At 41.8% G+C, this 20075-nt stretch overlaps 1 protein-coding gene across 1 annotated transcript in view; it reads left to right on the top strand.

The window, feature by feature from the left end:
* pola1 (polymerase (DNA directed), alpha 1) overlaps window positions 1–20075 on the top strand; it is a 94462-nt gene that overhangs the window by 20448 nt on the left and 53939 nt on the right. The window contains exons 19-26 of the mRNA XM_038973235.1: window positions 2268–2384; window positions 2587–2762; window positions 2856–2985; window positions 3095–3214; window positions 3576–3663; window positions 4263–4387; window positions 4478–4627; window positions 4817–4939. Coding sequence (XP_038829163.1) covers window positions 2268–2384; window positions 2587–2762; window positions 2856–2985; window positions 3095–3214; window positions 3576–3663; window positions 4263–4387; window positions 4478–4627; window positions 4817–4939 — 1029 coding nt within the window. The remainder of the gene's footprint in view (window positions 1–2267; window positions 2385–2586; window positions 2763–2855; window positions 2986–3094; window positions 3215–3575; window positions 3664–4262; window positions 4388–4477; window positions 4628–4816; window positions 4940–20075) is intronic.

Here is a 20075-nt window from a genome sequence, read left to right as displayed (position 1 = left end):
CTCCTGACTCCAATTGGCTTTTGGAAAAGTCATAAGCCTTGGGGTTCACATACTTTTCCCAACCTACACTGTGAATGTTTAAATGATGTACAGTGATCCCTCGCCACTTCGCGGTTCACTTATCGCGGATTCGCTATTTCGCGGATTTTCATAATGCATTTTTTTTTTTTTTTTGGTGCATTGTGCTCTGCATTCTGATTCGCTAAAAACTCACTCCCGCTTCTTGTATCAAAACATGCTACGAATTGTGCTATCATTTTGTCGTCTCGTGCAGTTATGTGTACGTACATAAAACAGCTTGGCAAATTTACATTAAGTTGGCCAAATTATCTTGTAATTTCGAACATCTCCTAAACCCATAATGTCGACGAAACGGCCTACACGTGAGTCACTGTATTTGTATACATGTAATAGTTGCTAATTGTAAAAAAAAAAAAAGTTTTCTATTTCGCGGATTTCACTTATCGCGGGTCATTTTCGGAACGTAACCCCCGCGATAAACGAGGGATTACTGTATTCAGTATAGACAAGAAAAATACAATAGTTTGTGTGTTATTAGTTTAAGCACACTATATTGTCTATTGCTGTGACTTAGATGAAGATCAGATCAAATTTGATGACCAATTTATGCAGCAATCCAGGTAAGTCCAAACGGTTCACATACTGTTGACACTGTAGGGGTACAGAGGCCCATTATCAGCAACCATCACTCCTGTGTTCCAATGGCACATTGTTAGCTAATCCAAGTTTATCATTTTAAAAGGCTAATTGATCATTAGAAAACCCTTTTGCAATTATGTTGGCACAGCTGAAAACTGTTGTACTGATTAAAGAATCAATAAAACTGGCCTTTGGACTTGTTGAGTATCTGGCGCATCAGCATTTGTGAGTTTGATTACAGGCTTAAAATGGCCAGAAACAAAGAACTTTCTTCTGAAACTCGTCAGCCTATTCTTGTTCTGAGAAATGAAGGCTATTCCATTCGAGAAATTGCCAAGAAGCTGAAGATCTGGTACAACGCTGTGTACTACTCCCTTCACAGAACAGCGCAAATTGGCTCTAACCAGAATAGAAAGAGGAGTGGGAGGCCCCGGTGCACAACTAAGCAAGAGGACAAGTACATTAGAGTGTCTAGTTTGAGAAACAGATGCCTCACAAGTCCTCAACTGGCAGCTTCATTAAATAGTACCCGCAAAACACCAGTCTCAATGTCAACAGTGAAGAGGCGACTCCGGGATTCTGGCCTTCTAGGCAGAGTTGCAAAGAAAAGCCATATCTCAGACTGGCCAATAAAAAGAAAAGATTAAGATGGGCAAAAGAACACAGACCCTGGACAGAGGAAAATTGGAAAAGGGTGTTATGGACAGACGGATCTAAGTTTGAGGTGTTCGGTTCACAAAGAACGTTTGTGAGACGCAGAAAAAATTAAAGGTGCTTGATGCCATCTGTCAAGCATGGTGGAGGCAATGTGATGGTCTGGGGGTGCTTTGGTGGTGTAAAGTGGGAGATTTGTACAAGGTAAAAGGGATCTTGAAGAAGGAAGGCCATCACTCCATTTTGCAACGCCATGCCATACCCTGTGGATGGCGCTTAATTTGAGCCAATTTCCTCCTTCAACAGGACAATGACCCAAAGCACAGCTCCAAACTATGCAATAACTATTTAGGGAAGAAGCAGTCAGCTGGTATTCTGTCTATAATTGAGTGGCCAGCACAGTCACTGGATCTCAACCCTATTGAGTTGTTGTGGGAGCAGCTTGACTGTATGGAACATAAGTGCCCATCAAGCCAATCCAACTTGTGGAAGGTGCTTCAGGAAGCATGGAGTGAAATCTCTTCAGATTAGAATGCCAAAGGTCTGCAAGGCTGTAATTGCTGAAAATTCTTTGACGAAAGCAAAGTTTGAAGGACACAATTTCAATTAAAAATCATTATTTCTAACCTTGTCAGTGTCTTGACTATATTTCCTATTCATTTTGCAACTCATTTAATGTATGTGTTGGAAATGTCTAAGTGACCCCAAACTTTTGTATGTAAATAAGGTATTTTTATTTTATACATTTACAAAAAAAATGTATTTTCACTTTGTTATTATTGGGTATTGTGTGTGTAGATTGAGTGAAAAATAATGTAATACAGTTTAGAATAAGGCTGTAACTTAAGAAAATGTGGAAGGGAAGGGGTCTAAATACTTTCAGAATCCACTGTGTATTATAGCTGTCTATGTTTACACCCCAGCTGACCTCTCTTCTCATCTATTTCCTGTAGGGTCATGATATATTTGGCTTTGACCTGGAAGTGCTCCTTCAGAGAATCACTGTGTGTAAGGTCCCCCACTGGTCCAAGATCGGACGCCTCAAGAGGTCCAACATGCCCAAACTAGGGGTGAGTATCAGGGACTCGAACCTGGGTCCTCAGAGCAACTCAATATCATGTTAGCCCACTGAGCTAAAGTCTCCTTCATTATGCTTGCACATGTCACACTCCTTTGCAGAGGCTTTGGTCCATATCTAGGCCTTACAGCAAAGGATAGTGGAGGTTAGAGTGGGTGTTAATGGTCTTCCTCTCTGGTGCCTGTGCTGCGTAGGGTCGCAGTGGCTTTGCAGAGAAGAGCGCCACCTGTGGCCGTCTGGTGTGTGACGTTGAGATCTCAGCCAAGGAGCTGATTCGCTGTAAGAGTTACCACCTGACTGAGCTGGCTGCTCAGGTGCTGAAGACTGAGCGAGCCACTATACCTGCTGAGAACATCAAAAACCTCTACAGGTGTGTGTGCCTCTACATATGAGTGCTTGGTCCCACAATAAAAATCTAAAGTTCAGCTGTAAAGGTCCTGGTGTGTGTCTGTCCCTCCATCAGTGACTCCCCCCACCTGTTGTACCTGTTGGAGTTGACATGGACGGATGCCAAGCTGATCCTCCAGATCATGTGTGAGCTCAACGTGCTGCCTCTCGCCCTGCAGATCACAAACATAGCAGGCAACGTACTGGTGAGAGAGACACACACACACGCACCGTTGAGTGAAATGCTGAGTAATTCTTAACACATGCACCCGCCCTCTCTTTTTCTCTCTCTCTCATCTCGTTCTCTCGCTCTAGTCTCGTACTCTGATGGGGGGTCGTTCTGAAAGGAATGAGTATCTACTGCTCCATGCCTTCCATGACAAGAACTACATCGTACCTGACAAACCCTCCTTCAAGAAGGCCCAACAAGAACTGGTATACACACTTGCATGAGGCCATTACTAGACACTTGATTGTATTTCCTTTGTGTCGTAGCCAGAGCCAGGGTAGAGAACTGCACGAAACTAAAGTCTAAACACACACATGTTTTTAGGGATTTTGAGGTCTGGCTTATTTAGGTTTTGGCACTGAAAGGAACAGGAAGCCCACCAATGTAATAAAACATTTTAGATTTGTCTCATCGCTCACTCACCGTATGGACCTACTGCAAGACGGACTTTCTTCCTTTCTCTCTTACGTTCACCTCTCCTTTTCTCACTTTCTCTGTTTCTCTCTACTTTTTTCTCGCTCTCCATCTCACTTTCTCCATTTTCCTCTCTCACGTTCCCTCACTCAGGGAGAGGAGGAGGGGGATTCTGGGAAAGGGAAGAGTAGAAGAAAGAAAGCAGCATATGCAGGTGGACTGGTACTGGACCCCAAAGTGGGTGAGTCGGGGTGGGGGGGGGGTCAATATGTGCATTATGAAGTCTCTGAAGTTTCTATTATGTTTTTGTAACATTCTGTGTGAAGTTCGCCCAAAAATGTCCATGCTGTAACAAAGTAATATGTGGAGACGTTCTCCTATCCTTACCTTAAGTGTTGTCTACACACCTCATCAATAGTACTGTAGCATGGAATGGATTGGATTGTTTTGAAGTGTTTTTAATCATTCCCGGAAATGTAATCCCCCTCCAAATAAAATGGTCTTTGTTTGAGGCTACTGTACTCGCTTCCTGCATACTGTCAGAAAAAGGTTTGTGTGTTCCATAAAACTGATAGTTCTGTTATGTTTCATATTGAACAAGGTGTGTGTAGTAACTATTGTTTTGTTACAGACTTATTCGTATGATTCATATAAAACAATGTAAAAAAAAATATTTACGCCATCAAAATGACAGACGTGTGTTTCTATGAAGTGCCCTGCTAGTCAGAATGCACCCTGGAGTGTGACATTCACCGGAGCAAAGATTTCTGAGTGGCACCGAGATGTATTTTATTTTGATGAAATGGTCTGTGAGGTGTAACTCCTATTCACTCCCCATAGGTTTCTATGATAAGTTTGTGTTGCTGCTGGACTTCAACAGTCTGTACCCGTCCATCATTCAAGAGTTCAACATCTGCTTCACCACCGTACAGAGAGAGGCCCACAGCACACGCAAGAAGACTGAGGTGTGTGTATGTGTGTCTTAGTCGGAGAGAGACTCACTGTGTGTGTGTGTGTTATTTGAACAGTACCATTTCTGGTTTCTGTACCAAAAGGAGCATGACCCTGATGAGATTCCAGAGGTTCCGGACGCCGACCTGGAGATGGGAATTCTGCCCAAAGAGATTCGCAAGCTGGTGGAACGACGTAAACAAGTGAAACAGCTGATGAAAGCACAAGACATCAACCCTGACCTTTACCTGCAGGTACATGCATAATGACTTCTGCTGTCAGGTTTCTTTCTGTTGTGATTTTCAGTTTCAGAAACTGATTTGTTACTCATAACCCAGACCACACTTGCTTGAAGCTGAAATGCGTAGGTGGTTTTTCTTGAATAACACAGGACTATTTGAACTTATTTGCTTTTCTCTAAATCTCTCTGTCTCTTTGTGCAGTATGACATCCGTCAGAAGGCTCTGAAGCTGACGGCTAACAGTATGTACGGCTGTCTGGGCTTTAGTTTCAGCCGCTTCTACGCCAAGCCACTGGCCGCGCTCGTCACACACAAGGGCAGAGAGGTGAGTTACATCCTGCTGGGTATACTGTAGATGTGAACGACTGGTCAAGTATGAATGCTGGAGCAAATCCCACTAGAGGGCAGTCCAAGACCAGCCTCTCTCACACCACTACTTTTACTTCCACATTTTTTTCTTCTTCTGTTGATATTGATCATCCCTTTTCATTTTTTGCATTGACAAATGTAATGTCTGATTCTGAATACATTTCGTCCATCTCGTTTCATCGTCTGTGGTTGGACTGTGAGGTAGCAACAGTGTGTACTTTTCCCTCTTAGCCTTAGGGACAGCAGGGGATGTTGAAGGGTGACATAAAGTTCTGATTTTAGTCAGGGGTTTACCTGTAGCTGGTCACCACACACACCACGCCTGTATTAATTTAATGAGCTCTAACAATACCCACACCTACCTCTGGTGTTCCAGTGATCCTCAGGGAGCTGTTTATTGGGATTCCCTTACAGCGCCATTGTGTTCCCTAATAGAGGTCAGGGCGTGTGCTTGTGTGTTTGGTTCAGCTCTGTGAGAGTGAGTGACTGATATCAACATTAACAGGTGTGCCATATCTGTATCTGTGTAGCCCTGAGCCTTGGGTTTGGTCTTAGCCCAGCTTAATTTCACACCTCATTCTGTGACAGTAGAATAGATAGGACCAGCATTAGCCCAGGGCTATCCTCCTGTATAGTTCTGCTTCAGAGCTGAACTGCGACTTAGTAAGTTATCAGTGATGTACACAGGATTCTCCCCTTCTATAAAATTAGAGGAAGTTCTAATTCTATGGTTAATTCCATCCCTACTCAACGGTATAAACTCTGGAATAGAACACCTAAAATAAGCAGTTCTAAGAAGTCACTTTGAAAAGGAAAGACCTTGACTCAGATTAGACTTCTGACAGTTGAAAGCCAAGTAGCTCCAAGTTAGTTTGCAGTGATTGGGAGCCAAAAAGGGCAGCTGGGTGTTTGTAGTGTTTTTTTCTAGTGTATTTATACTTGTCTAAAACGGCATAGCTGTCCTGTATCACCATACACACTCACCGTACACGCACCTATCATCAATGGAATCTTCCCGTTTATGCTTTCCTTTTATGATCTGATTTTAGGGCTGTTTATAAATGAACATTACACGACACCACCACTGACCCAGAATGCTTTGCTTATAAAGGCCTTTTTGCGACTCCCTTTGTGGTCCCCTCTTTGTTTGTGTGTGGGATCTCCTCTTTCTCTCACTCTTGTCTAAGCTGAGGCCTAACCCCTCTGGGAATAGCAGGTCAGGCCTGGGCCCACGGTGAGTTCTCAGTCCAGGGAGGGGTTAAGATGCCTGGGCTTAGGAGGTGATGACAGCCCCCTGGCTCTGGATGTTCTTGTCTGATTTACCAGGCTGGAAGGGAAATCTCCCTCCTTTATCTCCAGCCTTCTGCCAAGTTGCACCTGCATTAGTGTACACGTTTGTGAGGCAGAGAGACAACTCTACTGTTTGAACTCTGGCCTTTGTAGGGAAATATTTGTTGTGCCCCTGTCTCCCCATCCCTGGTATGTGGGGGTATTAGGGGATCGGGAGCATTAAGTGGAGGGTTTAGGGTTACACGGTTCAGGGTTCGGCACACATGAACCCAATGTGTTATTTTTGGTTCCTTTGTGTGGGAGCCAGGGGTAGAGGGGAGGGCATACACAGATGTAATGTACAATCACATTTGACACAATGGTTATTTTGGATAGGTTAGTGTTAAGGGGGTAACAAGGTGTGGTAGTGAGGAGATAACAGGCGCATGGTGTTATGTGAGTGTGCGTGTGCACTAATCGAGTGATGTTAATCACTTTAGTCTATGGGAGCTGTTGATGGTTGTGGAACGCTACTTAGTTTGAACTCTGACCCTTGTGTGTCAGGGTTTCCGGTAGTAGCTGGCTTTTGGCCAATTTAAAAAATAAATGAAACTGGCGCTGGACATTTGACCGGGAGAAGATGAAAAAATCCCATTGCAAAATAATGTTTTTTAGCCTATTCATTGATGGAAATACATTTGACCGATCATGCTTATCGGTCTGTAGGATAATTTGCATAATTTAGTAGAATTAAATTGGCACGTGTATATTTTCCGTTAGTTATGTTTATCACATGCATACAGATATAGAGCCTTTGAGCGAAAATCGTTCAGACGGCACAAGAGCTGCTGCTACAACTTCTCAAACATCCGCTCATTCGTTACTGCTGGAGTGAAACGTGCGTTTTATAAGCCCAATCGTTGCCTAACAATTCTAAATGCAATCCTGTGCTAACAGTTTTATGGGCACGATTTAAAAAGTGCTTCTATTTTTATTTCTCAACTGGTAGGCTAATTGAAGTGCTCTTCCCATTCGCCATTCAAGTGCATATGGGCAAAGGTCGGCAAGCTTCAGCGCGTCACACACCACTTTGCAATGAGCTGGAGGCAGTATGCATTTTGAAAACATATACTTAATTGTTTGAAACTTGAACATTTTACATTGAACAAAAATATAAATGCAACATGTAAAGTGTTGGTCCCATGTTTCATGAGCTGAAATAAAAGATCCTCCAGAGCTGTTGCCTGATAATTTAGTGTTAATTTCTCTACCATAAGCGTCCACAGGTGGGACGTCCACAGGTGGGGTTGTGCTTACAGCCCAACACCTGCACGGTGTTGGGCTGTAAGCACAACCCCCACCTGTGGACGTTGGGCCCTCATACCACCCTCATGGAGTCTGTTTCTGACCGTTTGAGCAGACACATGCACATTTGTGGCCTGCTGGAGGTCATTTTGCAGGGCTCTGGCAGTGCACCTCCTTGCACAAAGGCGGAGGTAGCGGTCCTGCTGCTGGGTTGTTGCCCTCCTACGGCCTCCTCCACGTCTCCTGATGTACTGGCCTGTCTCCTGGTAGCGCCTCCATGCTCTGGACACTACGCTGACAGACACAGCAAACCTTTTTGCCACAGCTCGCATTGATGTGCCATCCTGGATGAACTGCACTACCTGAGCCACTTGTGTGGGTTGTAGACTCCGTCTCATGCTACCACTAGAGTGAGAGCACCGCCAGCATTCAAAAGTGACCAAAACATCAGCCAGGAAGCATAGGAACTGAGAAGTGGTCTGTGGTCACCACCTGCAGAATCACTCCTTTTTTGGGGGTGTCTTGCTAATTGCCTATAATTTCCACCCTTTGTCTATTCCATTTGCACAACAGCATGTGAAATTTATTGTCAATCAGTGTTGCTTCCTAAGTGGACAGTTTGATTTCACAGAAATGTGATTGACTTGGAGTTAGATTGTGTTGTTTAAGTGTTCCCTTTATTTTTTTGAGCAGTGTATATATTTTTGCTCATGTTCATTGATTATTAGGCATATCAACACACCTATCCCCATGTGTTTCAATGCCAACCGGGCTTAATAGGATCATACTGGCCTTAATTGTAACAAAAGTGATTTATGGTGAGAAAGATGGAATAGCAAAGTCTACTCATAACATATTGGAAACCAATGGTTTGGGGTATAAATATACTTTATAAACTACAATATTGTGATAAGTTAGTATTGAGGATATTGAACAATAATGCTTCATTGTCATTTACATTATGTACAGAGGGAGTGCTTTTTGTGCTACTGTACCCTTTAAGCCCACCTGAGATGAATGTCAAATTTACGAAAATGGAATCTACACTACATTACCAAAAGAATGTGGACACCTGCTCCTCAAACATCTCTGGTCTGAATACTTAGGTAAATAAGATATTTCTGTTTTTCATTTTTAATACATTTGCGAACATTTCTAAACCGGTTTTCGCTTTGTCATTATGGGGTATTGTGTGTACATTGATGAAAAAAATAATTGAATCAATTTTAGAATAAGGCTGGAACGTAACAAAATGTGAAAAGGGAAGGGGTCTAAGCATTTTCCGAATGCACTGTAAAACAATGCAAGGTTCATTTAACTGCAAAATAAGACAAAATGCATTGAAAAATGTAAGCTGTGAATACTTGGAAGTCTACCTTGTAGTTAGTTAATCAAGTTATGTTGCTACAGTGAGACTGTGACATACAGGCAGGCACAACTGCTAGCATGAAAAACCCATATATTCAATTGGTAAGAAATGGCAATGAATGCTCATGAAATAGGCTATCATGTGCATATATCAGCACATTAGTCTCAATTTTAGATAAAGTATGATCACTTTTCTGAAAACGTACTAAAAACATATATATTTTAAGTGTTTATCTGAGGGTAGCCTCAAAGCCAATGTTTTTTTTTGGTTTTTTTCACCTTTGAGACTGGCCACGAGTGGGAACTTACACATTGTCAATAACTTAATAATAAAACATGTGAATTGGTTTATAATAAAATAATGAATATAACAACCAGATGAATTAGTTGAAACATTAAATAACAAAACATTTTTGATTTCAATCCACAGATGCAAGTTGGCTTAACGAGTATGCTTACCCTAAACTTTTTTACTATGGGGGATTTTAGATTGACATAGGCTAGTGATTTTGCTGTTTGTTACTTGGCTTCTTCTGAAGATGTGCTTTGGAATTTGGTTAGAAGGACGCACGCAGTTGCATGTTCTGTTAAGACAAAGAACCATAATATAAATGTGTTTTCTGTCGTGGGTGAGCACCGTGGGTGGACACCCCAATCATGCACCCAATGCATATGGGTCCATTAAATTAAAATGCTGCTGGTCAAATGTCCGGTGCTGCGTGTGTGTGCGTGGTGAGGGTAGGGCCATATTTCAGGACTGCGGAGGACACCTAAAACACTTTGTTGTTATTGAGTCTCTGACTGTCCTTGTGTTTAAAAACCGACAGACGCCTGTAACTAGATGATAGGCTATAAAGGCCTGGGTGAAGTTGTGCAATTTTAAATAAAACCTGAGAAAAATGTGAACTTTAGGCTACTTTCGTGAATTTGCGAGTCAAGTCATTGAGAGATTCAGATGACCGAGACACGTGCGCATCATGTTTTTTTGTTGTTGCCTGCCCCCTCTCCCTCGCTCTGGCTCGCCTGGGGGCATATTCATATGTGACCGACCGGCTCGATTCGGTTTTATGTAGCAAAATTTGAAAGTGTGTTTTTTACTTTTGATGAAAGTCGAGACTTAGACATAGAAAATGGTACAGTGCTTTTTGGAAAGTATTCAGACCCCTTGACTTTTACGACATTTAGTTACGTTGCAGCCTTATTCTGAAACTGATTTTTTTCCCTCAGCTATCTACACACAATACCCCATCATGACAAATCGAAAACAGGTTTTTAAGAACATTTTTCAAATGTATTAAAAATAAAAAACACACCTTATTTATATAAGTATTCAGACCCTTTGCTATGAGACTTGAAATTGAGGTCAGGTGCATCCTGTTTCCATTGATCATCATTAAGATGTTATTACAACTAGATTGGAGTCCACCTGTGGTAAATTCAATTGATTGGACATGATTTGGGAAGGCACACACCTGTCTATATAAAATCCCACAGTTGACAGTGCATGTCAGAGCAAAAACATAGCCGTGAGGTTGGAGGAATTCCCCGTAGAACTCCGAGACAGGATTATGTCGAGGCACAGATCTGGGGAAGGGTACCAAAACATTTCTGCAGCATTGAAGGTCCCCAAGAACACAGTGGCTTCCATCGTTTTTAAATGGATGAAGTTTGGAACCACCAAGACTCTTCCGAGATCGAGAGAAAGATGAACGGCGCAAATTACAGAGATCCTTGAAGGATCCTTGATGAAAACCTGCTTCGGAAAGTATTCAGACCCCTTGACTTTTTCCACATTTTGTTAAGTTACAGCCTTATTCTAAAACTGATTAAATGTTTTTTCCCCTCATCAATCTACTCTCAATACCCCATAATGACAGAGCAAAAAAAAAGAAGGAAAATCACATTTACGTAAGTATTCAGACCCTTTACGCAGTACTTTGTTGAAGCACCTTTGGAAGCGATTACAGCGTCGAGTCTTCTTGGTATGATGCTACAAGCTTGGCACACCTGTATTTGGAGTTTCTCCCATTATTCTCTGCAGATCCTCTCAAGCGCTCAGGTTGGATGGGGAGCGTTGCTGAACAGTTATTTTCATGTCTCTCCAGAGATGTTTGATTGGGTTCAAGTCCGGGCTCTGGCTGGGCCACTCAAGGACATTCAGAGACTTGTCTCGAAGCTACTTCTGCTTTGTCTTGGCTGTGGGCTTAGGGTCGTTGTCCTGTTGGAAGGTGAGCCTTCGCCCCAGCCTAAGGTCCTAAGCACTCTGGAGCAGGTTTTCATCAAGGATCTCTCTAATTTGTTCCGTTCATCTTTTCCTCCATCCTGACTAGTCTCCCAGTCCCTGCCTATGAAAAACATTCCCACAGCATGATGCTGCCACCATCATGCTACACTGTAGGGATGGTGCCAGATTTTCCTCAAAACGTGATGCTTAGCATTCACACCCGCTAATAACGTGGGTGTGCGTTCAGTCTTCAGTCTGTTGCATGTTGAAGGGCCCTGCTTTACTGAAGTTGCTAGACATTGTATGCCAAGAAATTGCCAGATACAGCATTCCATTGCGAGATACAGCTTTGATTGCCGATAGATTAATTTATGTAGCCAGGCATAAAATTAACAGCTGAACCTAGATCCTTTACGAGAATGAAAGAAAAAAAACTGTTGGAGGTTGTCTTCTGCAGTGTTCAACCAATCCAGTAAAATTTGAGGAGTTAAGATGGAGTGTCTCCTTCGTAACCCTTTAGACCCCAATAGAATTCTATAGGTTACTGAGAATTTTCAAGATAAAGTACATTTTCTCACACATATTCAAACAGACACAGCTCAAAACAATGAATAAATGACTATTACAAGGTAACTTAAATTTAAAGAGCACAACCTCTTCTTTAACCCCCTAGAGTCGATGTCGGCTCCCCTGCGGAAATCAAATTAGCATAATAAAAAAATCCCCATTAAAAAAGTCTCAGTTTAAGCCAGATGCATCTGTTTTTTTTTGTGTTGGATGCGTCACAATGCACCGCATCCGCCGATGTCGCACTTCCGCATCTGCGGTGAAAGGTGGCAGAGCTAGAGCGGTGTTTGTCAGACCATGAGACATCCAGAAAATTGTTCTTCTCATACAATCATCTGGAGTGTTCGAACGGTTTGGCCTGCAAACTAGTATGACCCCTCTATGGAAAGAGACTCTCACGAACACGATGGTGTTATCGGTTTTGCTCTACGACCCCCACAAGCGTCTTGGGACTCGGCACAGCCAATCTGCCAACTTCTGACTGTAGCATCCAAACAGTTTGGGCTACACACTAATATGACCCCTCTGTGGAAAGGTGAAAACGTACAGTACCAGTCAAAAGTTTGGACACACCTGCTCATTCAAAGGTTTTTCTTTATTTTTACTTTTTTATACATTGTAGAATAATAGTGAAGACATCAAGACTATGAAATAACACATATGGAATCATGAAGTAACCAAAAAAAGTGTTAAACAAATCAAAATATATTTTGTGTTTGAGATTCTTCAAAGTAGCCACCCTTTGCCTTGACTAGAGGTCGACCGATTATGATTTTTCAATGCCGATACCGATTATTGGAGGACCAAAAATGCCGATACTGATTTAATCGAACGGTTTTTATTTTTTATGACAATTACAACAATACTGAATGAACACTTATTTTAACTTAATATAATACATCAATAAAATCAATTTAGCCTCAAATAAATAATGAAACATGTTCAATTTGGTTTAAATAATGCAAAAACAAAGTGTTGGAGAAGAAAGTAAAAGTGCAATATGTGCCATGTAAGAAAGCTAACGTTTAAGTTCCTTGCTCAGAACATGAGAACATATGAAAGATGGTGGTTCCTTTTAACATGAGTCTTCAATAGTCCCAGGTAAGAAGTTTTAGGTTGTAGTTATTATAGGAATTTTAGGACTATTTCTCTCTATACCATTTGTATTTCATTAACCTTTTACTATTGGATGTTCTTATAGGCACTTTAGTATTGCCAATGTCACAGTATAGCTTCAGTCCCTCTCCTCGCGCCTATCTGGGCTCGAACCAGGAACACAACGACAACAGCCACCCTCGAAGCAGCGTTACCCATCGCTCCACAAAAGCCGCGGCCCTTGCAGAGCAAGGGGAACAACTACTCCAAGTCTCAGCGCGAGTGACGTTTGAAACGCTATTAGCGCGCACCCCGCTAACTAACTAGCCATTTCACATCGGTTACACCAGCCTAATCTCGGGAGTTGATAGGCTTGAATTCATAATCAGCAGAGCTGCTGGCAAAACGCACAAAAGTGCTGTTTGAATGAATGCTTACGAGCCTGCTACTGCCTACCATCGCTCAGTCAGACTGCACAATCAAATCATAGACTTAATTATAACATAATAACGCACAGAAATAGGAGCCTTAGGTCATTAATATGGTCGAATCCGGAAACTATCATCTCGAAAACAAGACGTTTATTCTTTCAGTGAAATACGGAAACGTTACGTATTTTATCTAACGGGTGGCATCCCTAAGTCTAAATATTCCTGTTACATTGCACAACCTTCAATGTTATGTCATAATTACGTAAATTTCTGGCAAATTAGGCGGCCCAAACTGTTGCATATACACTGACTCTGCATGCAATGAACGCAAGAGAAGTGACACAATTTCACCTGGTTAATATTGCCTGCTAACCTGGATTTCCTTTAGCTAAATATGCAGGTTTAAAAATATATACTTCTGTGCGTTGATGTTTATGGTTAGGTACACATTGGAGCAACGATACGCACTGCATCGATTATATGCAACGCAGGACACGCTAGATAAACTAGTAATATCATCAACCATGTGTAGTTATAACTAGTGATTATGATTGATTGATTGTTTTTTATAAGATAAGTTTAATGCTAGATAGCAACTTACCGTGGCTTACTGCATTCGCGTAACAGGCAGGCTCCTCGTGGAATGCAATGTAATCAGGTGGTTAGAGCGTTGGACTAGTTAACTGTAAGGTTGCAAGATTGAATCCCCCGAGCTGACAAGGTCAAAATCTGTCGTTCTGCCCCTGAACGAGGCAGTTAACCCACCGTTCCTAGGCCGTCATTGAAAATAAGAATGTGTTCTTAACTGACTTGCCTAGTTAAATAAAGATTAAATAAAGGTGTAAAAAAGTGTTTAAAAATACAGATTGTTATGAAAACCTGAAATCGGCCCTAATAATCGGCCGACCTCTAGCCTTGACAGCTTTGCACATGCTTGGAACTATAGACTCCCCTCTGGTGTGCTCTCCCTCTCAATGTTCCTCTTCCTTTCCATGTTCCTTTCCCTCCACTCCTCCCTCTTCCTACTCACTCCACATCTCTATCCCTCCAATCATCTTAACTCTTCCTCCCTGCCTTCTGCTGCTGAGCCCTGACTCTCCACATCTCTTCCCTTGCTTTCACTGAACTAGCGGAACAGTAACAGAGGGGGGAACAGAGGAACAAATAGTGTTCCATTGTGGTAGGGTTGGGTGATATCCAGATTTTCATATCGTCATACTGTCCTCTCACCCCTGGAATTACGTTATTACCGGCTTAGTACACAAGGGAGCGCCAGAAAACGCAAGAAAGCCCATTGGGCGTCTAGTACCAGAATGCTAACACAATTTGCACAAGTAATTGTGAATTTCCATGTAGGCTGCTAATTAAATATGCTAACGGGCCAAACGGAAATAAACAAATTACAAAGACGGGCAATCGTGCCCATAAAGTTATACATACAGTGGGGAGAAGAAGTATTTGATACACTGCCGATTTTGCAATAAAATGCAAATTAATTACGTAAAAATCATACAATGTGATTTTCTGGATTTTTGTTTTAGATTCCGTCTCTCAGTTGAAGTGTACCTATGATAAAAAATTACAGACCTCTACATGCTTTGTAAGTAGGAAAACCTGCAAAATCGGCAGTGTATCAAATACTTCTTCTCCCCACTGTATATAGGTAGCAGCTACCGAATGTAATTTTTGGTGAGTTTCGACATTTACAAGCAGATGTGAACGAGAGACATTGTGCAAATGAACAGTTTTGAGGCATGCTTGTCTGAAGAAAGAACGGTACTGGCTCTCTAGCTGCTTATCTACAGCTATGTCTGTGTGGAGTCCTGAAGTCGCTAGGGCAACAGGCCTGCCTACTCTGCTCGGAGAATAGGGGGAGGAGCAGACAGGCCTTAGAACTGAGAGGAGAAAAAATGCAAGGAAATCAAAATAGCAGCTGTACAAATAACTAATCCAAGGGGGCTTTGATTTCTCAAACACAGCAGAAAGCTAACACAATATGATGCCCCGTCACCTTATCAATTCAGCCGCTTACTTAGATAACACAAACCCCTAAGTTTAACTTGCTAACGCAGAATTCTGCATTTTTCATGCAGGGAAAAACATAAAACGCATAAGAAATATCTTGCTGCGTTTTGTAAACGCAGATCTAAAATTGTTATTGTAATTCCTGCTCGGCATCAGAATAATTTTGTGCTTCAGTTGCACTTCTAAACTCGGATGAGATTTCAAAAATGGCATTCTATCATCACCATCAGGCATTCTATCAGCAGACAGCACTCTGACTGATGTGTAGTTACTTTTCCCCGGTACTTTTCTAGGTGTAGCCAGCCTATTTTTCTCTGGTAAAATGCAAGATCAACTTTAAGCAAAACATTAGGAAATGTAGCTGACTACATTCTTTCTATGATAGGCCTAAACATTAAAATATGGTGGCCATGCATCGTTTTTGAAAAAGATACTTGGCTTTTTCATTGTGTGGCTCCCAGCCAAGTAGTGTTGGACTTCTGTCATCTGATGAAAATGAAGCTATTTACTGCCAAATGTGTTGCACTAATGTATTTCCTGTGAAGGAAAACTATAGTTGCATCTCCCTGATCACTTTATTGAACCAAAAAAAAACACGGACTTTCAATATAAAACGCGACCCCCGTCAATACACAGCTGGACTCACCTGCTCCCGCGTTTACAAACAAACACGTGACTGGCTCAACTGTTCTGGGGAACTACTTGAGCTTCATAATGTAAAATAGTGTGACCTGTGAAATGAAGAACGCGATCTGCTTCATCTCCTAACGCATTGCACAAGTTGACTGCAGATATTTACCAAAAAAAATAGATACAAATATGAAAATGTTTTGAAAAACTTCAAAGAAATTGTTTCGACGGTATTGAAACACCCTCCTGTGGCTATTTCCAAATACCGCGGTATATACGGAATACCGCCCAAGCCTAAATTGTGGTCAGGGTGATAATATCTCTCTTTCACTAACACACACACACTCTCCCTTCCTCACTTTTCCTCAGCAATACACATACTATTCTAACAATCACCTCAGGGGTTTCCATAATAAATTGTCATAGTTACAACACGCCTCCCATTTTACACACACACACACAGTATAATCATGTGGTACCCCAGGAAGAGTAGCAGCTGCATGAGAAACATTTAATGAGAATTCTAATAAACTAAATCATGATGCTATATAGCACTTTCAATCAATCACATTACACACACACATACAGTATCGTCATAAAGCTTAATAGCACTTGTATTCAATCAGTCATCAATCAAAATTATTTTATAAAGCACTTAGTGGCCAGATTGTTTTTGTTCGTTTGTGTGCATATACAGAGTGCACAAAAGATTAAGGACACCTGCTCTTTCCATGACATAGCTTTCACCTGGTCAGTCTATGATCCCTTATTGATGTCACTTGTTAAATCCACTTTAATCAGTGTAGATTATTGGGAGGATGTTTAAGCCTTGAGACAATTGAGACCTAACTAGATTGTTTGTGTGCCATTCAGAGGGTGAATGGGCAAGACAAAATATTGCCTTTGAATGTGGTATGGTAGTAGGTGCCAGCCGCACCAGTTTGTCAAGAACTGCAACGCTGCTGGGTTTTTCACACTCAACAATTTCCTATGTGTATCAAGAATGGTCCACCATCCAAAGGACATCCAGCCATCTTGACACAACTGTGGGAAGCATTCGAGTCAACATGGGCCGGCATCCCTGTGGAATGCTTTCGACACCTTGTGGAGTCCATGTCCTGACGAATTGAGGCTGTTCTGAGGGCAAAAGGGTGGGTGCGCAACTCAACATTAAGGACACCTTCCTAATATTTTGTATGTTTGTCAGACTGATGGCTAATCAAACAGGATAGATCTATGGCTCGGTGCTATAGACAAATTTAATCACTTTTTGATGGTATGGCGGTAGTTGATGGTATTTTATGTTTTTATATGAAAGTTCAAAATATGCTTTGAGTAGTTCATGACACTAGGGTGGCAACACAAATAAGTGATTTCAATGGGGCATTCTCCGTTCATACTGTTTAATCCTACTCCAAACAATAAATATTTTCTGCATTTTGATCAATTTCTAAATTTACTGCACGCTTACTGTATTGTCATTTCCACACTGCCACGCAGTATGATATGGGCAACAAAATATAGGCCTAGTTAATTGGTGAACTGTTGGAATCATGGAAATATAATGATTATTCGAAATCTGTAGTTGCAATATAGTGGCCAGCACCTTGAATATATTCTTTGACATGACAACGAATGGATAAACCAGGGAGAAATTGACAGGGTAGGAACCAAAGTGTTGGTCAGTGTTTCCAGGTGAACCTAATTAGATGTTAGAGCTTACTTCATCTAGCTAGCCAACATTATTCATGCTTTGCCTATTCCTCTCTGATAAAATCTCGTCGTAGAAACTCATCTAGGCCTAAATCAGCACTCGTACCAGGTAATAATAGCTAGCTAGCTACGTTTGCTCTGACTCAAGCTAGCTACGAGCAATTATCATTAGCGGCTAACACTAAGTATTTTAGCAACACCTTGCTAAGAAAAAACAAACTAGCAGACACTAGTTTGCAGACAGTAAGAGTCACAAACTAATAGTATATAGAATGCTTGCTTAAAGCAGCATGTCACAAACATTGTTGCATCCATCTGACAATGCAGAGTGAATGGCAAGACGGTACTCGTGACTTCATGGTCGAGCAACTGCTCTCTCCTTGAGTGACGGGCAGGGCTTGGTGTGGTTAGAGACATGCAGCAGCAGGGGAGGGCGAGAGATGACGCAAGTAGCAAACTGAGTGAACTATAAGAATGTACGTACGCGCTGGAGTTGTGGATCACATTTAACAAACCAAACATTGAAATATTGATATAGAAGGTAAAGTAAAAACTCAAACCGGTCTGTGCATCAATACCAGTATATAGTCAAATACGGTATACCGTCCAGCCCTAGATAGAGCACACAAAAATACCTTCATAAAAATGTTCATAGATGGGTTAGATTATAAGCTTAACGGCTATATATGGTACACACACTTCAAGACCCAGGTTCAGATGACTTAGTTAGCTGGTTGTCTTTGTAGGGTGGGAGTGAGACGATCAAGTGGCAGCGTCCAGCAAAGCAAATGTTCCCACTCAACTCTTGATTTCTTGCCTAACAGACAACTATAGTTAGATAATGTAAGCTGATTAGTTACAAAGCTGGGACTATCTATAGCAAACAGCTTGGGTCGTTTCCACATGAATTACTTAGGTAGAAACAAAACAATCAACTATATAGTTATGACTATACAGGACCTATAGCTAAACAGGGCTTCACCGATGATGTGCTCGCCTATATCAACCCGGTGATCATGACAGGACTGGCTTATCTGAGAGCTATTCCCCAAGTTTCCTCAAAGCCACACAAATAAGACAACAGGTTGTTAGCAAGTTAATTTTACAATATAAAGGCCGCTATGGTAATTTAAAGAACGGCCGTTGACGTCCGCTTTTGTTTCTAAAGGGTTAACGTCCAAAAGTGGAAGCTGCGTCACAGGCTCTCTATCATTTCCCCTGAAAACCGTAACTTCCGGTTGTTGGCTACTCTGCTAATGCCACTGATAGATAGTTCTAGTGCACGGTTCTGTCTGTCTGCCTGGTGGCCGATCTGCCAATACTGTGCCCCTCCCCTCTCTCTGTCCCTCACTAGTTCACTATGAAAGATGCGAGTATTCTTTGAGAGGTGGAATTGAGGTACAGAAATTAGAGGTCGACCAATTAATCGGCATGGCCGATTTAATTAGGGCCGATTTCAAGTTTTCATAACAATCGGTAATCGGCCTTTATGGAAGCCGATTACATTGCAATCCACGAGGAGACTGCGTGGCAGGCTAACCACCTGTTACGCGATTGCAGCATCAAAAGGACCTTGTGGCTGCAAGGAGCAAAGGTGAGTTGCTAGCTAGCATTAAACTTATCTTATAAAAAAACAATCAATCTTCACATAATCACTAGTTAACTACACATGGTTGATGGTATTACTAGTTTAACTAGCTTGTTCTGCGTTGCATATAATCAATCTGGTGCCTGTTAATTTATCATCGAATCACAGCCTACTTCAACTTGATGATTTAACAAAAGCGCATTCGCGAAAAAAGCACAATCGTTGCAATAACGTACCTAACCATAAACATCAATGCCTTTCTTAAAATCAATACACAAGTATTAAACCTGCATATGTAGTTAAAAGAAATTCATGTTAGCAGGCAATATTTACTAGGGAAATTGTGTCACTTCTCTTGCGTTCAGTGCAAGCAGAGTCAGGGTATATGCAGCAGTTTGGGCTGCCTGGCTCGTTGCGAACTGTTGAAAGGCCATTTATTCCTATCAAAGACCGTCATTAATTTGTCAGAATTTTACATAATGATGACAACATTGAAGGTTGTGCAATGTAACAACGCACTAGATGACCAGTTTTGATGGCCTTTAGCCGTACCCTCATCCTACTCCTCCTCTGTTCCTCGGGTGATTTGGAGGTTAACCCAGGCCCTGCGTGTCCCCAGGCACTCATTTGTTGACTTCTGTAACCGAAAAAGCCTTGGTTTCATGCATGTTAACATCAGAAGCCTCCTCCCTAAGTTTGTTTTACTCACTGCTTTAGCACACTCCGCCAACCCTGATGTCCTTGTCGTGTCCCCAACTACAACATTTTCCATCAAGATAGAACTGCCAAAGGGGGAGGAGTTGCAATCTACTGCAGAGATAGCCTGCAAAGTTCTGTCATACTTTCCAGGTCTATGCCCAAAATAGTTTGAGCTTCT

The sequence above is a fragment of the Salvelinus namaycush genome, chromosome 33 (assembly GCF_016432855.1).
Source record: "Salvelinus namaycush isolate Seneca chromosome 33, SaNama_1.0, whole genome shotgun sequence".
In the NCBI taxonomy this organism is placed as follows: domain Eukaryota; kingdom Metazoa; phylum Chordata; class Actinopteri; order Salmoniformes; family Salmonidae; genus Salvelinus; species Salvelinus namaycush.
This window is presented reverse-complemented; position numbering and strand designations above follow the sequence as displayed.